This window comes from Pristiophorus japonicus, chromosome 8 (assembly GCF_044704955.1).
Source record: "Pristiophorus japonicus isolate sPriJap1 chromosome 8, sPriJap1.hap1, whole genome shotgun sequence".
NCBI classification, from domain to species: domain Eukaryota; kingdom Metazoa; phylum Chordata; class Chondrichthyes; family Pristiophoridae; genus Pristiophorus; species Pristiophorus japonicus.
In genome coordinates, this window is record NC_091984.1 from 242,344,334 (window position 1) to 242,359,652 (window position 15,319).

General features: G+C 44.9%; 1 protein-coding gene across 1 annotated transcript in view; it reads left to right on the forward strand.

The window, feature by feature from the left end:
• The window catches only part of scarb1 (scavenger receptor class B, member 1), a 128,912-nt gene extending 125,698 nt beyond the window's left edge, over positions 1-3,214 (forward strand). Inside the window, exon 13 of the mRNA XM_070888205.1 lies at positions 1,083-3,214. Coding sequence (XP_070744306.1) covers positions 1,083-1,193 — 111 coding nt within the window. The 3' untranslated portion in view covers positions 1,194-3,214. The remainder of the gene's footprint in view (positions 1-1,082) is intronic.
• Positions 3,215-15,319: the final 12,105 nt, after the last annotated feature.

Below are 15,319 nucleotides of genomic sequence, written 5' to 3' on the forward strand. Positions count from 1 at the left end.
TCAAGAGGACATAGACAGGCTGATGGACTGGGCAGACACATGACAGATGAAATTTAATGCAGAAAAGCGCTAAGTGATACATTTTGGTAGTAAGAAGAGGAAATATAAACTAAAGGGTACAATCCTAAAGGGGGTGCATGAACAGAGAGACCTGGGGGTATGTGTGCATAAATTGTTGAAGGTGGCAGGGCAGGTTGAGAAAGCGGTTAAATAAGCTTACGGGATCCTAGGCTTCATAAATAAAAGCACAGAGTACAAAAGCGTGGAAATTATGATGAACCTTTATAAAATACTGGTTCGGCCTCAAATGGAGTATTGTATCCTTTTTATAATATGGAGACCAGAACTGTGCGCAGTACTGCAAGTGAGGTCTGACCAAGTTTAACATAACTGCTTTGCTTTTCAATTCTATCCCTCTAGAAATAAACCCCAGTTTATTTGGTTTACTTTTTTTCTGACCTTATTAATCTGCATCATTACTTTGTGATTTGTTTGTCTGTACCCTTAGACCCCTCTGCTCCTCTACCCCATTATTTTCCAAGCAGTGGTCCCAGCACCGATCCCTGTGAAACACCACTTCTCACCATTTACCAGTCTGAGTCACTACCTTTAACCCCACTCTCTGTTTTTATATATCAGTATCAACTTTTTTATGTACAAATTAACCTAACCAATTATTAAATCTAAAATACTTGTATCTTGTATTTTAGTATTTAATGGCATTAGTTCAATCACTCAGAATCATACCACAATAATATTTAAAGGTTTGCAAATGTGGTTACCCTACTGAATAGTTTTCTGAATAACTTTTATGTTAGTAAATTTCATAAATCTTGATGAAATTTAATTCCCTCAAAGTATCTGACTCCGTCATTATCTTTTACTCTGTTGGGTTGATGGCTCCAGTTCGTGCTTGTATAGACACAGCAACTTCCAATAATGTAAAGGAAGTATGATGTGTGAAATACTATATATATATAATATATATATATATATATATTGGTTCCCAGTGCATTGCTCACTGCACTCTCTCATTTAATGCATTGTTACAATTTGACTCATAACTTTGTATTTTTATTCAGAGTCCTGGCAATGGGACTTCCCCTGGGACAGGTGAAGGAAGCCAAAGAACTCTTGAAAGGCTACTACTCCGACATGGTGATTCCAATAAAACATCGCTTGAACAAACTTGAAATCTGCTGGACTGAATATTTGTTCAATTTCCTATTGAGATATTCTGTTTTTGTGCACGAGGAGAGTTTCTATATTTCCCATTGATCTTTTTCTAACTTGCACTCATGCTGGCTGAAACTTTTCCATGTATCAACTTACATATTCCTGATGTATCCTCAGCGACGAGCTCAGATACGTGTTGTGGGGGGATACTTTATGCCAATGCTTATTGCAGGTCATTGTTACATTCTGTTCAGTTACTAATTGCAACATTGTAATTCATTTATCAAATATCAGCATTGATTGGTTGCTTGGTCGCGTTGATTTAGTAGATTATGGGTTTATGCCCACAATAGTAGCCGACACTGTGTCATTAAAATGTCACGAACAGATACAGAAAATAATCAAAAAGGCTAATGGAATACTGGCCTTTATATCCAGAGGACTAGAATACAAGGGGGTAGAAGTTATGCTGCAGTTGTACAAAGCCCTGGTTAGACCACACCTGGAGCACTGTGAGCAGTTCTGGGCCCACACCTCAGGGAGGGTATATTGGCCTTGGAGGGAGGGCAGCGAGGGTTTACCAGAATGATAGCCAGACTTCAAGGGTTAAGTTACGAGGGGATATTCCACAAATTAGGGCTGTATTCCCTGCAAGTTAGAAGATTAAGGGTGATCTGATTGAGAGGAGATAGAGGCTAGAATGAGAGAAACTATCGCCGTTGTTTGGGGATTCTAGGACTAGGGGCACAGTCTACAAATTAGAGCCAGACCTTTCAGGAGTGAAATTAGGAAATACTTCTACACACAGGGTGGTAGAGGTTTGAAACTCTCTTCTGCAAACGGCAATTGACGTTTGATCAATTGCTCATGTTAACTTGGAGATTGATACATTTCTGCTAACTAAAGGTATTAAGGGATGTGGGGCAATGGCGGATATGTGGAGTTAGGTCGCAGATCAGCCATGATCTCATTGCATGGGCAGGCAGGGTTGATGGGCTGAATGGCCGCCTCCTGTTCCTGTGTTTCTATGTGCAGGATTGGAGGAGTTAATACCTTTTTGGAGATATGTCCTTTGGTTAAAGCAAGCCCCAGACTAATGGTTCAAATGGCACTACTCAAAGAGCAGAAATTTTACAGGTAATATTTCTAATATTCTTCCCTCATCATTAATCATTCATCTCTTGGCTGCTGTGGGACCTAGCTGTCCAATCTTTTATTGGTATGGACTCGGTGTAAAACTACACCAAACATTGTAATATTCCAGTTCATTTTAATGGAATTCAAGTTAGCATAAGTAACCACTTGGTGAAATTTGGTTATCAGAAATTAGTTTTGAGTTTTTGGATTAGCTGACAATGTGGGAGATGTTTGAAGCAGCTCTCTTTTATTAAAATGCTCAATTATACACATGCATATTTTTAAAAGTTTTATGAAATGCTTCTTTTAAATAAAAGTATTTCCTGTCAATATGGTGCATCATCTCTCAGGAATAGATATTCTACACACCAGCTGCTAATTTATACTTGAAAGCTAAAGTCCAAGTACTGGCAATCTGAAATAAAAGCCCAAATTCTTGGAATGTAGAACAGGCAGAGTTTGTGAAAGTCAGGTCAGTCTTTCAGTTGAGACGCTTGGTTTGAAAGAGGAGCCTCGACCTGAATGATTTATCTCTCTGTTGTATCTTTTAAGGACTTAAGTGCTTTAAGTACTGTAGGAAGATTGTTCAGTGATTTTATTTGTACCTCACGAGTGTGATCACATCTGTTTGAGGCCATTGACATCCTTATATCCTATGTACCCCCAATTGCTACAAATATATTGTCGAATGACACGTGTTTCTTTTTAAAACCCACTCTGGACAGTTCATTCAGAAAGACCTGAGGTGCAGGCATTGTTTGAATCGGTTGTGTATCTCTGAGAGTGGAAAAGCTGCGGACAGTAAATTTAGTCAATTAGTTTACAAAGTGAAGCTGAGAGACCGTTGTACGGGGTAATGCAATTTTGTTTGTTACTAATGTATTAATATTTTTAAATAAACTTGGCAACTGTTTCCCTCATTTTCTTGCATTCAGCTGTAACTGAGTGATGTCAAAACCTGATTGGCTAAACCAGCTCACACTTCATTCCAACACACACATTCTCTTAAAGATGGAAAGTCATATTTTAGGCTATGGGGAAAGGGGGGGGGGCTATGGGGAAAGAGTGGGGGGATGGGCCCAATGGCTCTATAGCCCCCACGGTGATCTGAATAATGCTGTAGCATTCAATGATTCTGGACTTTGATTGAAAATTGCTTGCTGAGTTCCCTCCTAGCTGAACGTCCTTGCTCTAATTGTAAAGTTGTGCCCCCTATCCTGGATTGCCTCTCCAGAGCAAATAGTTTTTCTGTATCTATACAATCTAATCCCTTTATAATTTTGAACATTTCAATTGGATCACACTCACCCTTCTAAACTCAGTGGAATACAACCTGTCTTCATCATTTAACCTTTTACACCAAGCTATCACTCTGGTGAATCTGTGCCATGCCCCCTCCAAGACCAACATCTCCTTCCTGAGTGATGGGGTTAGACAGATATTCTTATCTCCGATCAAGGAAGGCGGGTAGGAAAGTTTGTATCTTGCCAAAGAATAACTTGTGGAGCCTGCCTGATATTCCTGAACCAGTTTATCCTATCAGCAGTTGAGCCCCCCATTCTCCTCCACCATGTTGATGGTTAAGGTCCACAAATGGCCGAAGTGGCCCTGGTCAGCGAGAGGATGTTAACCACAGTTTGGGCTCATGACTACGATTCTGCTACTCCTACATAAACTGCACATGTATAGACATCAGGTCAGGAAAGGGGTTAAACTATCCTTCCTGCAACACTCTGCTGCTGAAGGTCAACTCAACAATGACCATTTGGTTGAGGTCAAATTTGTGACAATAATGCCCACAAAGCTCATTATTTTAAAGAAGTTTAACATTAACAGCTTACTCATCTGTCTTTCAGACTTATTCATTGTTCAATGTTTTTGAACCTATGACCTCTGGTTATTGACCCACTCGCAGAGGCAATCGTTGCTCCCGATTTACTCGATCACAACACCTCATCATCTTGAAAACCTCTATTGGGTCACCTCCAGTCTGAACTTTTCCAACCTCTTCATAACTGAAGTGTCTCCTCGCTGGTACTATCCTGGTAAACCTCTGCATCCTTTCTAAGGCTTTTACTTTTTTCCTAAAGGGTGCTGCCCAGAACTGTCCACAACACTGGAGCTGAGGTTGAACCGGTGATGTATAAAGTTCCAGCATGAACACTCTGCTTTTGGATTTCATTCCTCTATTTATAAACCCAAGTAACCCAGATCCTTTGTTAACCACCTTATCACCCTGCCCTGCCACCTTTCAGGATGTGTGTATATGGACACCGAGGTCTCTATGCTGATCTACACTTAGCAAAATTCAAAATGTCAGTATAGTGTAGTGTCTTTCTATAGTCGTTTCCTAAAGTACATCACTTCACACATTAAACGCTATCTGCCGAGCTCCTGCCCATTTCACCATCCTGTCAGCCTGAAGCCTGTAACTCTCATCATCATCTTCACTATCATCTGCAAACTTTATAATACTGCTCTCTACAGCCGAGTCTCGGTTGTTAATAGAAATTGCAGTGAAATCGCTGCAAAAGTGACCCTTGAACAGCGCTGCACCCAGCTCCCAGCCTGAACATTATCCATCACCCTTGGCCCCTGACTCTCCTCACTTCACTGCTAATGTCATTGTATGAGGGCACCTTAAATCCAATGTTAGTGGAGCAGCAGAACTCGGATTGGGGAATATTCACCATAATATATAAAAAATATGGCTATATCTGGCAGGTCTGTGTCACAAGAAAAACTTCTTTTGCTCTGAAATTTACTGTCAGTGTTTGCACATTTTCTCAATGGTATCCATATCTTTGTAAATTAAATATTGGACTGCATATATTTTAATCATATAATAAAAATTGACTTTGACTTTTTACAATTAGTTCATGGGATATGGGCATCGCTGGCAAGGCCAGCATTTATTGCCCATCCCTAATTGTCCCTTGAGAAGGTGCAGTCCGTGTGGTGAAGGTGCTCCCACAGTGCTGTTAGGGAAGGAGTTCCAGGATTGTGACCCAGTGACAATGGAGGATTGTACACAGCTGCTGATCTCCAGGTATCCAGTAGAATGAGACTGGGAATTCCATCCCATCAGGAGTGTCCAGTCAGCCTGTGTGTGGGGAAAGAGTTGCCCCTCCTGACCCTTGCCCCCCACCCCTTGCCCCTCCTGACCCTTGGCCCCTTCCCTCGCCCCTTGCCCCTTTGCCCCCTTGCCGTGTGAGCCCAGTGTTCTGCCCTGCCGGGCCCTGAGACTGTGGAGATGGGTGCTGTTACACTGTGGCCTATGTACCTGCACTCAGACATTTGCCCTCTAACTGCAATATTTATTTTGCAAACTGTTGTGTTGAACATTTAGAAGAGTTTATGTTATGCTCCAAAGTGCAGCTGTTAACCATTAACCAGGTTAAAGCGACCTTTCTGTCAGTGGCGGATTGGCCTCCGATTACCCAACACTTGTAAAGTGATTGTTAATATTCACCTTATAATCAGTGACTGTGGGGCCGACCATCAAAGCCGTGCAGATCCAGCGGCTCTAGCTCCAGGGTACAGCTCACCTGGTCACCAGTACAAGCCGCCTCCACTTGTCCTGAACACGGAAAGTCTCCGCCACGTGGATTGTGTGGGCTGAATCTCGCTCTGCTGTGTAATGATAGCGAGTTGTTACATGTTTATTGTATATTTTATGGACCTAATGCTGTTATCAATGTTGAAAATAATTAAGGTCATGAGTGGTAAATGTCGACAATTAAATTCATCTTTATTCAGAGAACTTGATATAAATCAATTATTGACACAATTTGGCTCGTCACTAAAACACACAGTTTGCTAATTACTGCCTTTCTGTATGAGCTCGGGTTAACCTTTCCCTTGTTAGTGTCAGTATTTTGTGCTTATTCAAATTGACACCTTGTAGCATCAGAACCGTATTTTCACCATGAAATGCCCTGCTGACTGTCTCCAGCAATTTAAACACATTTGCTGAGGTGCCGATCCTATCTGAGGTTTCTCAAGGTCTTTAAGGGGAAATATTACAGTAATGTCCTTGCACACTTACTTGTACGCAATTGGCTGCCGCGTTTCCCACATTATAACAGTGACCACACTCCAAAAGTACTTCATTGGCTGTAAAGCGCTTCGAGACGTCCGGTGGTCGTGAAAGGCGCTATATAAATCCAAGTCCTTCCTTCTTTCTATCATAATGTGAGACTTCATTTAGAGTTAGAAACATAGAAAATAGGTGCAGGAGCAGGCCATTTGGCCCTTCGAGCCTGCACCACCATTCAATAAGATCATGGCTGATCATTCACCTCAGTACCCCTTTCCTGCTTTCTCTCCATACCCCTTGATCCCTTTAGCCGTAAGAGCCATATCTAACTCCCTCTTGAATATATCCAATGAACTGGCATCAACAACTCTCTGTGGCAGGGAATTCCACAGGTTAACAACTCTCTGAGTGAAGAAGTTTCTCCTCATCTCGGTCCTAAATGGCTTACCCCTTATCCTAAGACTGTGTCCCCTGGTTCTGGACTTCCCCAACATCAGGAAAATTTTTCCTGAATCTAACCTGTCCAGTCCCGTCAGAATTTTATATGTTTCTATGAGATCCCCTCTCATCCTTCTAAACTCCAGTGAATAAAGGCCCAGTTGATGCAGTCTCTCCTCATATGTCAGTCCTGCCATCCCGGGAATCAGTCTGATGAACCTTCGCTGCACTCGCTCAATAGCAAGAACGTCCTTCCTCAGATTCGGAGACCAAAACTGAACACAATATTCCAGATGAGGCCTCACCAAGGCCCTGTACAACTGCAGTAAGACCTCCCTGCTCCTATACTGAAATCCCCTAGCTATGAAGGCCAGCATACCATTTGCCGCCTTCACTGCCTGCTGTACCTGCATGCCAACTTTCAATGACTGATGTACTGTGACACCCAGGTCTCATTGCACCTCCCGTTTTCCTAATCTACCGCCATTCAGATAATATTCTGCCTGCATTTTTTTGCCCCCAAAATGGATAACCTCACATTTATCCACATTATACTGAATCTACCATGCATTTGCCCACTCATCTAACCTGTCCAAGTCACCCTGCAGCCTCTTAGTGTCCTCCTCACAGCACCACCCAGCTTAGTGTCATCTGCAAATTTGGTGATATTACACTCAATTCTTCTTCTAAATCATTGATGTCTGTTGTAAATAACTGGGGTCCCAGCACTGAGCCCTGCGGCACCCCACTAGTCACTGCCTGCCATTCTGAAAAGGACCCATTTATCACGACTCTCTGCTTCCCTGCCAACCAGTTCTCTATCCACGTCAGTACATTACCTCCAATACCATGTGCACACCAATCTCTTGTGTGGGACCCTGTCAAAAGCCTTTTGAAAGTCCAAATACACCACATCCACTGGTTCTCCCTTGTCCACTCTACCGGTTACATCCTTAAAAAATTCCAGAAGATTTGTCAAGCATGATTTCCCTTTCATAAATCCATGCTGACTTAGACCAATCCTGTCACCGCTTTCCAAATGCGCTGTTATTTCACCTTTAATAATTGATTCCAACATTTTCCCTACTACTGATGTCAGGCTAACCGGTCTATAATTACCCGTTTTCTCTCTCGCTCCCTTCTTAAAAAGTGGTGTTACATTAGCTACCCTCCGGTCTATATGAACTGATCCAGAGTCGATAGACTGTTGGAAAATGATCACCAATGCATCCATTATTTCTGGGGCCACTTCCTTAAGCACTCTGGGATGCAGGCCCCGGGGTTTTATCGGCCTTCAATCCCATCAATTTCCCTAACACAATTTCCCACCTAATAAGGATTTCCTTCAGTTCCTCCTTCTCACTAGACCCTCGGTCCCCTAGTATTTCCAGAAGGTTATTTGTGTCTTCCTTCGTGAAGACAGAACCAAAGTATTTGTTCAACTGGTTCACCATTTCTTTGGTCCCCATTGTAAAGTCACCTGAATCTGACTGCAAGCGACCTACATTTGCCTTCACTAATCTTTTTCTCATCACATATCTATAGAAGCTTTTGCAATCAGTTTTTATGTTCCCAACAAGCTTCCTCTCACACTCTATTTTCCCCTTCCTAATTAAACCCTTTGTCCTCCTCTGCTGAATTATAAAATTCTCCCAGTCCTCAGGTTTGTTACTTTTTCTGGCCAATTTATATGCCTCTTCCTTGGATTTAACACTATCCTTAATTTCCCTTGTTAGCCACGGTGAGCCACCTTCCCCGTTTTATTTTTACTCCAGACACGGATGTACAATTGTTGAAGTTCATCCACGTGATCTTTAAATGTTTGCCATTGCCTATCCACCGTCAACACTTTAAGTATCATTCGCCAGTCTATTCTAGCCAATTCACGTCTCATATCATCGAAGTTACCTTTCCTTAAGTTCAGGACCCTAGTCTCTGAATTAACTGTGTCACTCTCCATCGTAATAAAGAATTCTACCATATTATGGTCACTCTTCCCCAAGGGGCCTCGCACAACAGGATTGATAATTAGTCCTTGCTCATTACACATCACCCAGTCTCAGATGGCCAGCCCTCTAGATGGTTCCTTGACATATTGGTCTAGAAAACCATACCTAATACACTCCAGGAAATCCTCCTCCACAGCATTGCTACCAGTTTGGTTAGCCCAATCAATATGTAGATTAAAGTCGCCCATGATAACTGCTGTACCTTTATTGCACACATCCCTAATTTCTTGTTTGATGCTGTCCCCAACCTCACTACTACTGTTTGGTGGTCTGTACACAACTCCAGTAATTTCCCATCAATGCCATCTTGTCCATGTTATCTTGTTTATAAATCCCTTCGTCTTCTTGGGACCTGTCTTAGTGATACTCCTCTGTTCTAACTGTTTGGTTTGATTAGACCCAGTCCGATTCCTACTGTTCTTATAATAATGTGACCGTGGCTCGCAGCTCCTGTTAGTGTGTTATTTGAACCTCGTCAAAACTGAGTTCTGTATACATCCGAGGAGCTCCTAATATTCCCATGCCCACAAAGAATCATGGGTAAGATTAATTTGGTCAATGACTACAAATTGAATGTATATTTATGAATCTCTAATACTGGTCTTTCGTATAGCTGCTCCACACAAGCCGCACCTCGAGGTTGAAATTTTAAATATTGATTCCTCGACTACCGTAATCTATTTTCTGCCAAGTGTCGCTGTAAATCTAAGTTATGCTTAGTCATCGCACGCCTACACGCTACAGATAGCATGTCCTAATCAGTACAATAAAGATTAGTCCCATTTGCATAGGTAAGATTGCCACAGAAATCATTCCATACAATGGGTGCTGTCCCACGTCATATGTCGTTTCCCACCAGCTGCTACTCCCGAGGGCCATAATCTCTCTCTGTTCATTCATTGCTTTGTTGCATCTGAAATAAGTGTCCTTGTGAAGTTGAAGTTCTCTCTACAATGGCTTTAAGATTTAGGGATAAGGGTGGAATTGGATGTCCAAAGTTAATCACCGTTCTCAGAGATTCTGCTTGCATTGAAAACTTCACAGTTAGTTCGGTAATGTGAATTCTCACAGGCAGCCGAGTTTTGCTGCCTATTCGGACTGTTTGTGTGGATTTAATTCAAACGGTCGGATAATCTATCGGACATTCATCCTGCCCATGCTGGTATGATTTTGCACGAGTGGTGACGCAATCGGTACCCATCTGTAAATAAAGATAACATATCCAGTCTAATTACACTCCTACCTCAGAGGGGTGAGTGTGAGTCTGGTGCGAACCCACAGGCACATGTAAACCACTATATTCGGTGCAACACCCCATGTCTGGACTGTCCCAGGTATCATTTTGCTTAATCCAGGCGAGAGGGGGGGTGATGCAAAGGACCTTCGGAACTTTCTTTCCAGTCTCCCCATCGATTCCACTTTACAGACCTCCAAAGATCTCATTCTGTGGCAGCCACAACACAACAGGAAGGGTTGGCCCACTGTCATAATCCCCAGTTCCTCTCACCAAATATACTCGTCCCTGCTTCCTTGCCTCCTCGCCTTATCACAATGGAGTCATTTCCTAATCATGGAATGGTTGATGAATGTGGGGACCCGGTTGTGATCTATTTCACATAACCCTGCCATGATCCATCATATAACTCCCAGAAATTGAACATCATATAGCTCTCGATATATGTGTTTTATTTATCCCCATTGTCGCATTGTTAAAATGGTCTTGAATTTGTTTGTATATTGACCTTGTGTGGTGATCAACATATTCTCTAACTCCTGTACAGTGTCTGAATCTCCCTCCTTCATGTCAGACACAAGGCCTTTCCGCTGTGTCCTCATTACCTCGTCATGTTCCCACCTAGTCTTTATATCGGCTCTGTTCAAGGCAGTGGTTCCTGCAATGGCTCCTAGACCTAACCAATACCCAACCTCTTTTCATTCTCAAATGGCCGTTATAATGACCTGAAATACGGACCATTGCGTAAGTCTGTCCCATGAATCCATTTGTCTTGTGCATGGTTCTTAGCCAAAACATCCTTTACCATTTTCCTCACCAATTGGTCATGGTATCCGCGGTATCCTTTAGGACATACATTTCTGGGGAAGGGAATACCTGTAAAATTAAAAATAACTGGAATAATCTCATACGGAACGTCACTATTGCTTATAGTTACAGGTGACAACCAATCCGTTTGATGGTCCTTTTGTCAAATTGGGTGTCTCTCACGCCCGTTGCTTCTCCTTTGTGATGTTATCTCTTCTGTTCTTCCCCTGATCTCAGACTGTTGTATTTGTCCTGGCCTGGCTCCCCCTAGCTCTGCATTATAGCAACTCGCCATTCTCCTGTGTCTTTCACCTATTTTAGGCCAACTCAGTGTAGTCAAGCGCTGTCCCAAATATGGGATCGCAAACTATTTGGAGTAATCTTAACCATCTCGTTGAACCCAAATCTTGGATCTATAAACTTCCCTTTTCCTAAGTGAAACTCTGGGGTTACGAATGTTGTCTTTAGTACCTAGACACTCGATGCTTATCCCTTCGCCTTCTCTAGCGTATATTTAAAGTGCCATCAGTCATGTTGTCGTGTCCATAATAATCACAGTACAGTCATATCGCATCCGTCTCCTGAAGCCGCTCCCCATTCTAACGGAGCCGCTTTGTCGGTTGACACCTCGACTCCTTTCCGGGCAATGATGACGTTTGAGAACTGGTTGGTTATAGCAACACGTATCACAGTCCCACCCTGCGTCTGAGTCCCGTCACTTTGAGCACCTGGAGGAATAAAGTGCAGTATTTATTCTTTCACAGTCTGTAACAGATTGATATGGTCCCACGTAGTCACTTTCCTCTTCTCCACTCCCCTTTACTGTATTGAGCCAGATACACGCTGGATCCAAGTTATCCACTATCAGGCAGGGATCAAACACAGTATCCTTTCCCATAATGTAACACCATGACTCTGTCACCTATCTGCTACTCAAAAGGTCAAACCTTCTTGTCGAAGTATTTCTTGATTTGGGTTTTAGATTTCCCTAAATTCTTTGCCACGTGTCGGTTAACTTCATTAATATGCTCCACTGTGTGCTCCAACCAGGAGTGGTTACATGGTTGTTGCGAGAGAGGGGTGGTGCCAGACAAAGTCAAGTGACCTGGGGTCCTCAGTCATTGCCTGCTCAGGTGATCTCTCCGTGGTCGCCTGTGGCGTGGCCCGAATTGCCATTAAACACATCGGTAATGCATTGACGTATTGAGTGGGGTGCTCTGTGCACAATTTCCCGAACATGGAGTTCAGTGTACGATTCCCGCTCTACTATCCCGGACGATTGGGGATGAGGGGCGATGTGAAACTTATGTTTAATTCCCATAAGTTCCTTTAATTTGAAAAAAACTTCAGCAGTGAAATGGGAACCCTGATCGCTATCAACTTGAAGTGGTAGTACCCACCCCCACCTACAGAACCCCTCACTCAATAACATATAGGGGGAACCCAAGCTACAGAACTCCTCCCTCAATAACAACATATAGGGGGAACCCCCACCTACAGAACCCCTCACTCAATTACAACATGTAGGGGGAACCCCCACCTACAGAACTCCTCACTCAATAAGGTTGAATGATCAGCCACGATCTTATTGAATGGCGGTGCAGGCTCGAAGGGCCGAATGGCCTACTCCTGCACCTATTTTCTATGTTTCTATGTTAATAACAACATGAAATGTCAGTCCCCATCTACCTCACCCAATAACAACTTGGCTGCAATGAGCTGGATCTGGAGAGGCAGGCCTCGATTCATTTAGTGAACGGGTTGATGATAACAAGGGTCCTGCGACAGTGGTAGTGGATCGATGAAATCAATTTGAATATGAGTCCACGGCCCATCAGGGGCTGGCTGGCTTCGAAAGAAAGCACGGTCTTTCGTGCAATACCTGTGACAGTGGAGTGTGTACCTGTGACAGTGCAATGTGTACCTGTGACAGGGGAGAGTGTACTTGTGACAGGAGAGTGTGTACCTGTGGCAAGGGAGTGTGTACCTGTGACATGGCAGTGTGTACCTGTGACAGCGCAATGTGTACCTGTGACAGGGGAGAGTGTACTTGTGACAGGAGAGTGTGTACCTGTGACAGGGGAGTGTGTACCTGTGGCAGGGGAGTGTGTACCTGTGACATGGCAGTGTGTACCTGTGACAGCGCAATGTGTACCTGTGACAGGGGAGAGTGTACTTGTGACAGGAGAGTGTGTACCTGTGACAGGGGAGTGTGTACCTGTGACATGGCAGTGTGTACCTGTGACAGTGCAGTGTGTACCTGTGACAGGGGAAACTGTATCTGTGACATTGCAGTGTGTACCTGTGACAGGGCAGTGTGTACCTGTGACAGGGAAGAGTGTACCTGTGACAGGGGAGAGTGTACCTGTGTCAGGGAAGAGTGCACCTGTGTCAGGGGGAGTGTACCTGTGACAGGGGAGTGTGTACCTGTGACACGGGAGTGTGTATCTGTGACAGTGCAGTGTGTATACCTGTGACAGGGGAGAGTGTACCTGTTACAGGGGAGAGTGTACCTGTGACAGGAGAGTGTGTACCTGTGTCGGGGGAGTGTACCTGTGACAGGGGAGTGTGTACCTGTGATAGGGGGGATTATACCTGTGACAGGGGAGTGGGTACCTGTGACAGGGCAGTGTGTACCTATGACAGGGGAGTGTGTACCTGTGATAGGGGGGATTATTCCTGTGACAGGGGAGTGGGTACCTGTGACAGCGCAATGTGTACCTGTGACAGGGGAGAGTGTACTTGTGACAGGAGAGTGTGTACCTGTGACAGGGGAGTGTGTACCTGTGACAGGGGAGAGTGTACCTGTTACAGGGGAGAGTGTACCTGTGACAGGAGAGTGTGTACCTGTGTCGGGGGAGTGTACCTGTGACAGGGGAGTGTGTACCTGTGATAGGGGGGATTATACCTGTGACAGGGGAGTGGGTACCTGTGACAGGGCAGTGTGTACCTATGACAGGGGAGTGTGTACCTGTGATAGGGGGGATTATTCCTGTGACAGGGGAGTGGGTACCTGTGACAGTGGAGTGTGTACCTGTGATGGGGAGATTGTACCTGTGACAGGGGAGTGTGTACCTGTGACAGGGGAGTGTGTTCCTGTGACAGCGTAGTGTGTACCTGTGACAGGGGAGAGTGTACATGTGACAGGGGTGTGTGTACCTGTTACAGGAGAGACTGTACCTGTGACAACGCAGTGTGTACCTGTGACAGGGGAGTGTGTACCCATGACAGGACAGTGTGTACCTGTGACAGGAGAGTGTGTACCTGTGACAGGGGAGTGTGTACCTGTGACAGCGCAGTGTGTACCTGTGACAGGGGAGTGGGTACCTGTGACAGCGCAGTGTGTACCTGTGACGGGAGTGTGTACCTGTGATAGCGCAGTGTGTACCTGTGACAGGGCAGTGTGTACCTGTGACAGGAGAAACTGTATCTGTGACATTGCAGTGTGTACCTGTGACAGGGCAGTGTGTACCTGTGACAGGGAAGAGTGTACCTGTGACAGGGGAGAGTGTACCTGTGTCAGGGAAGAGTGCACCTGTGTCGGGGGGAGTGTACCTGTGACAGGGGAGTGTGTACCTGTGACACGGGAGTGTGTATCTGTGACAGTGCAGTGTGTATACCTGTGACAGGGGAGAGTGTACCTGTTACAGGGGAGAGTGTACCTGTGACAGGAGAGTGTGTACCTGTGTTGGGGGAGTGTACCTGTGACAGGGGAGTGTGTACCTGTGATAGGGGGGATTATACCTGTGACAGGGGAGTGGGTACCTGTGACAGGGCAGTGTGTACCTATGACAGGGGAGTGTGTACCTGTGATAGGGGGGATTATTCCTGTGACAGGGGAGTGGGTACCTGTGACAGGGGAGTGTGTACCTGTGATGGGGAGATTGTACCTGTGACAGGGGAGTGTGTACCTGTGACAGGGGAGTGTGTTCCTGTGACAGCGTAGTGTGTACCTGTGACAGGGGAGAGTGTACATGTGACAGGGGGGGTGTACCTGTGACAGGACAATGTGTACCTGTGACAGGAGAGTGTGTACCTGTGACAGGAGAGTGTGTACCTGTGACAGGGCAGTGTTTACCTGTGACAGGAGGGGGTGTACCTGTAACAGGGGAGTCTGTACCTGTGACAGCGCAGTGTGTACCTGTGACAGGGGTGTGTGTACCTGTGACAGGGTAGTGTGTACCTATGACAGGGGAGTGGGTACCTGTGACAGGGCAGTGTTTACCTGTGACAGCACAATGTGTACCTGTGACAGGAGAGTGTGTACCTGTGACAGGGGAGTGTGTACCTGTGTCAGGGAAGAGTGCACCTGTGTCAGGGAGTGTGTACCTGTGACAGGGGAGTGTGTACCTGTGACAGGGGAGTGTGCATCTGTGACAGTGTAGTGTGTACCTGTGACGGGGAGAGTGTACTTGTGACAGGGGAGTGTGTACCTGTGACAGGGGACTGTGTACCTGTGACAGGGGAGTGTGTACCTGT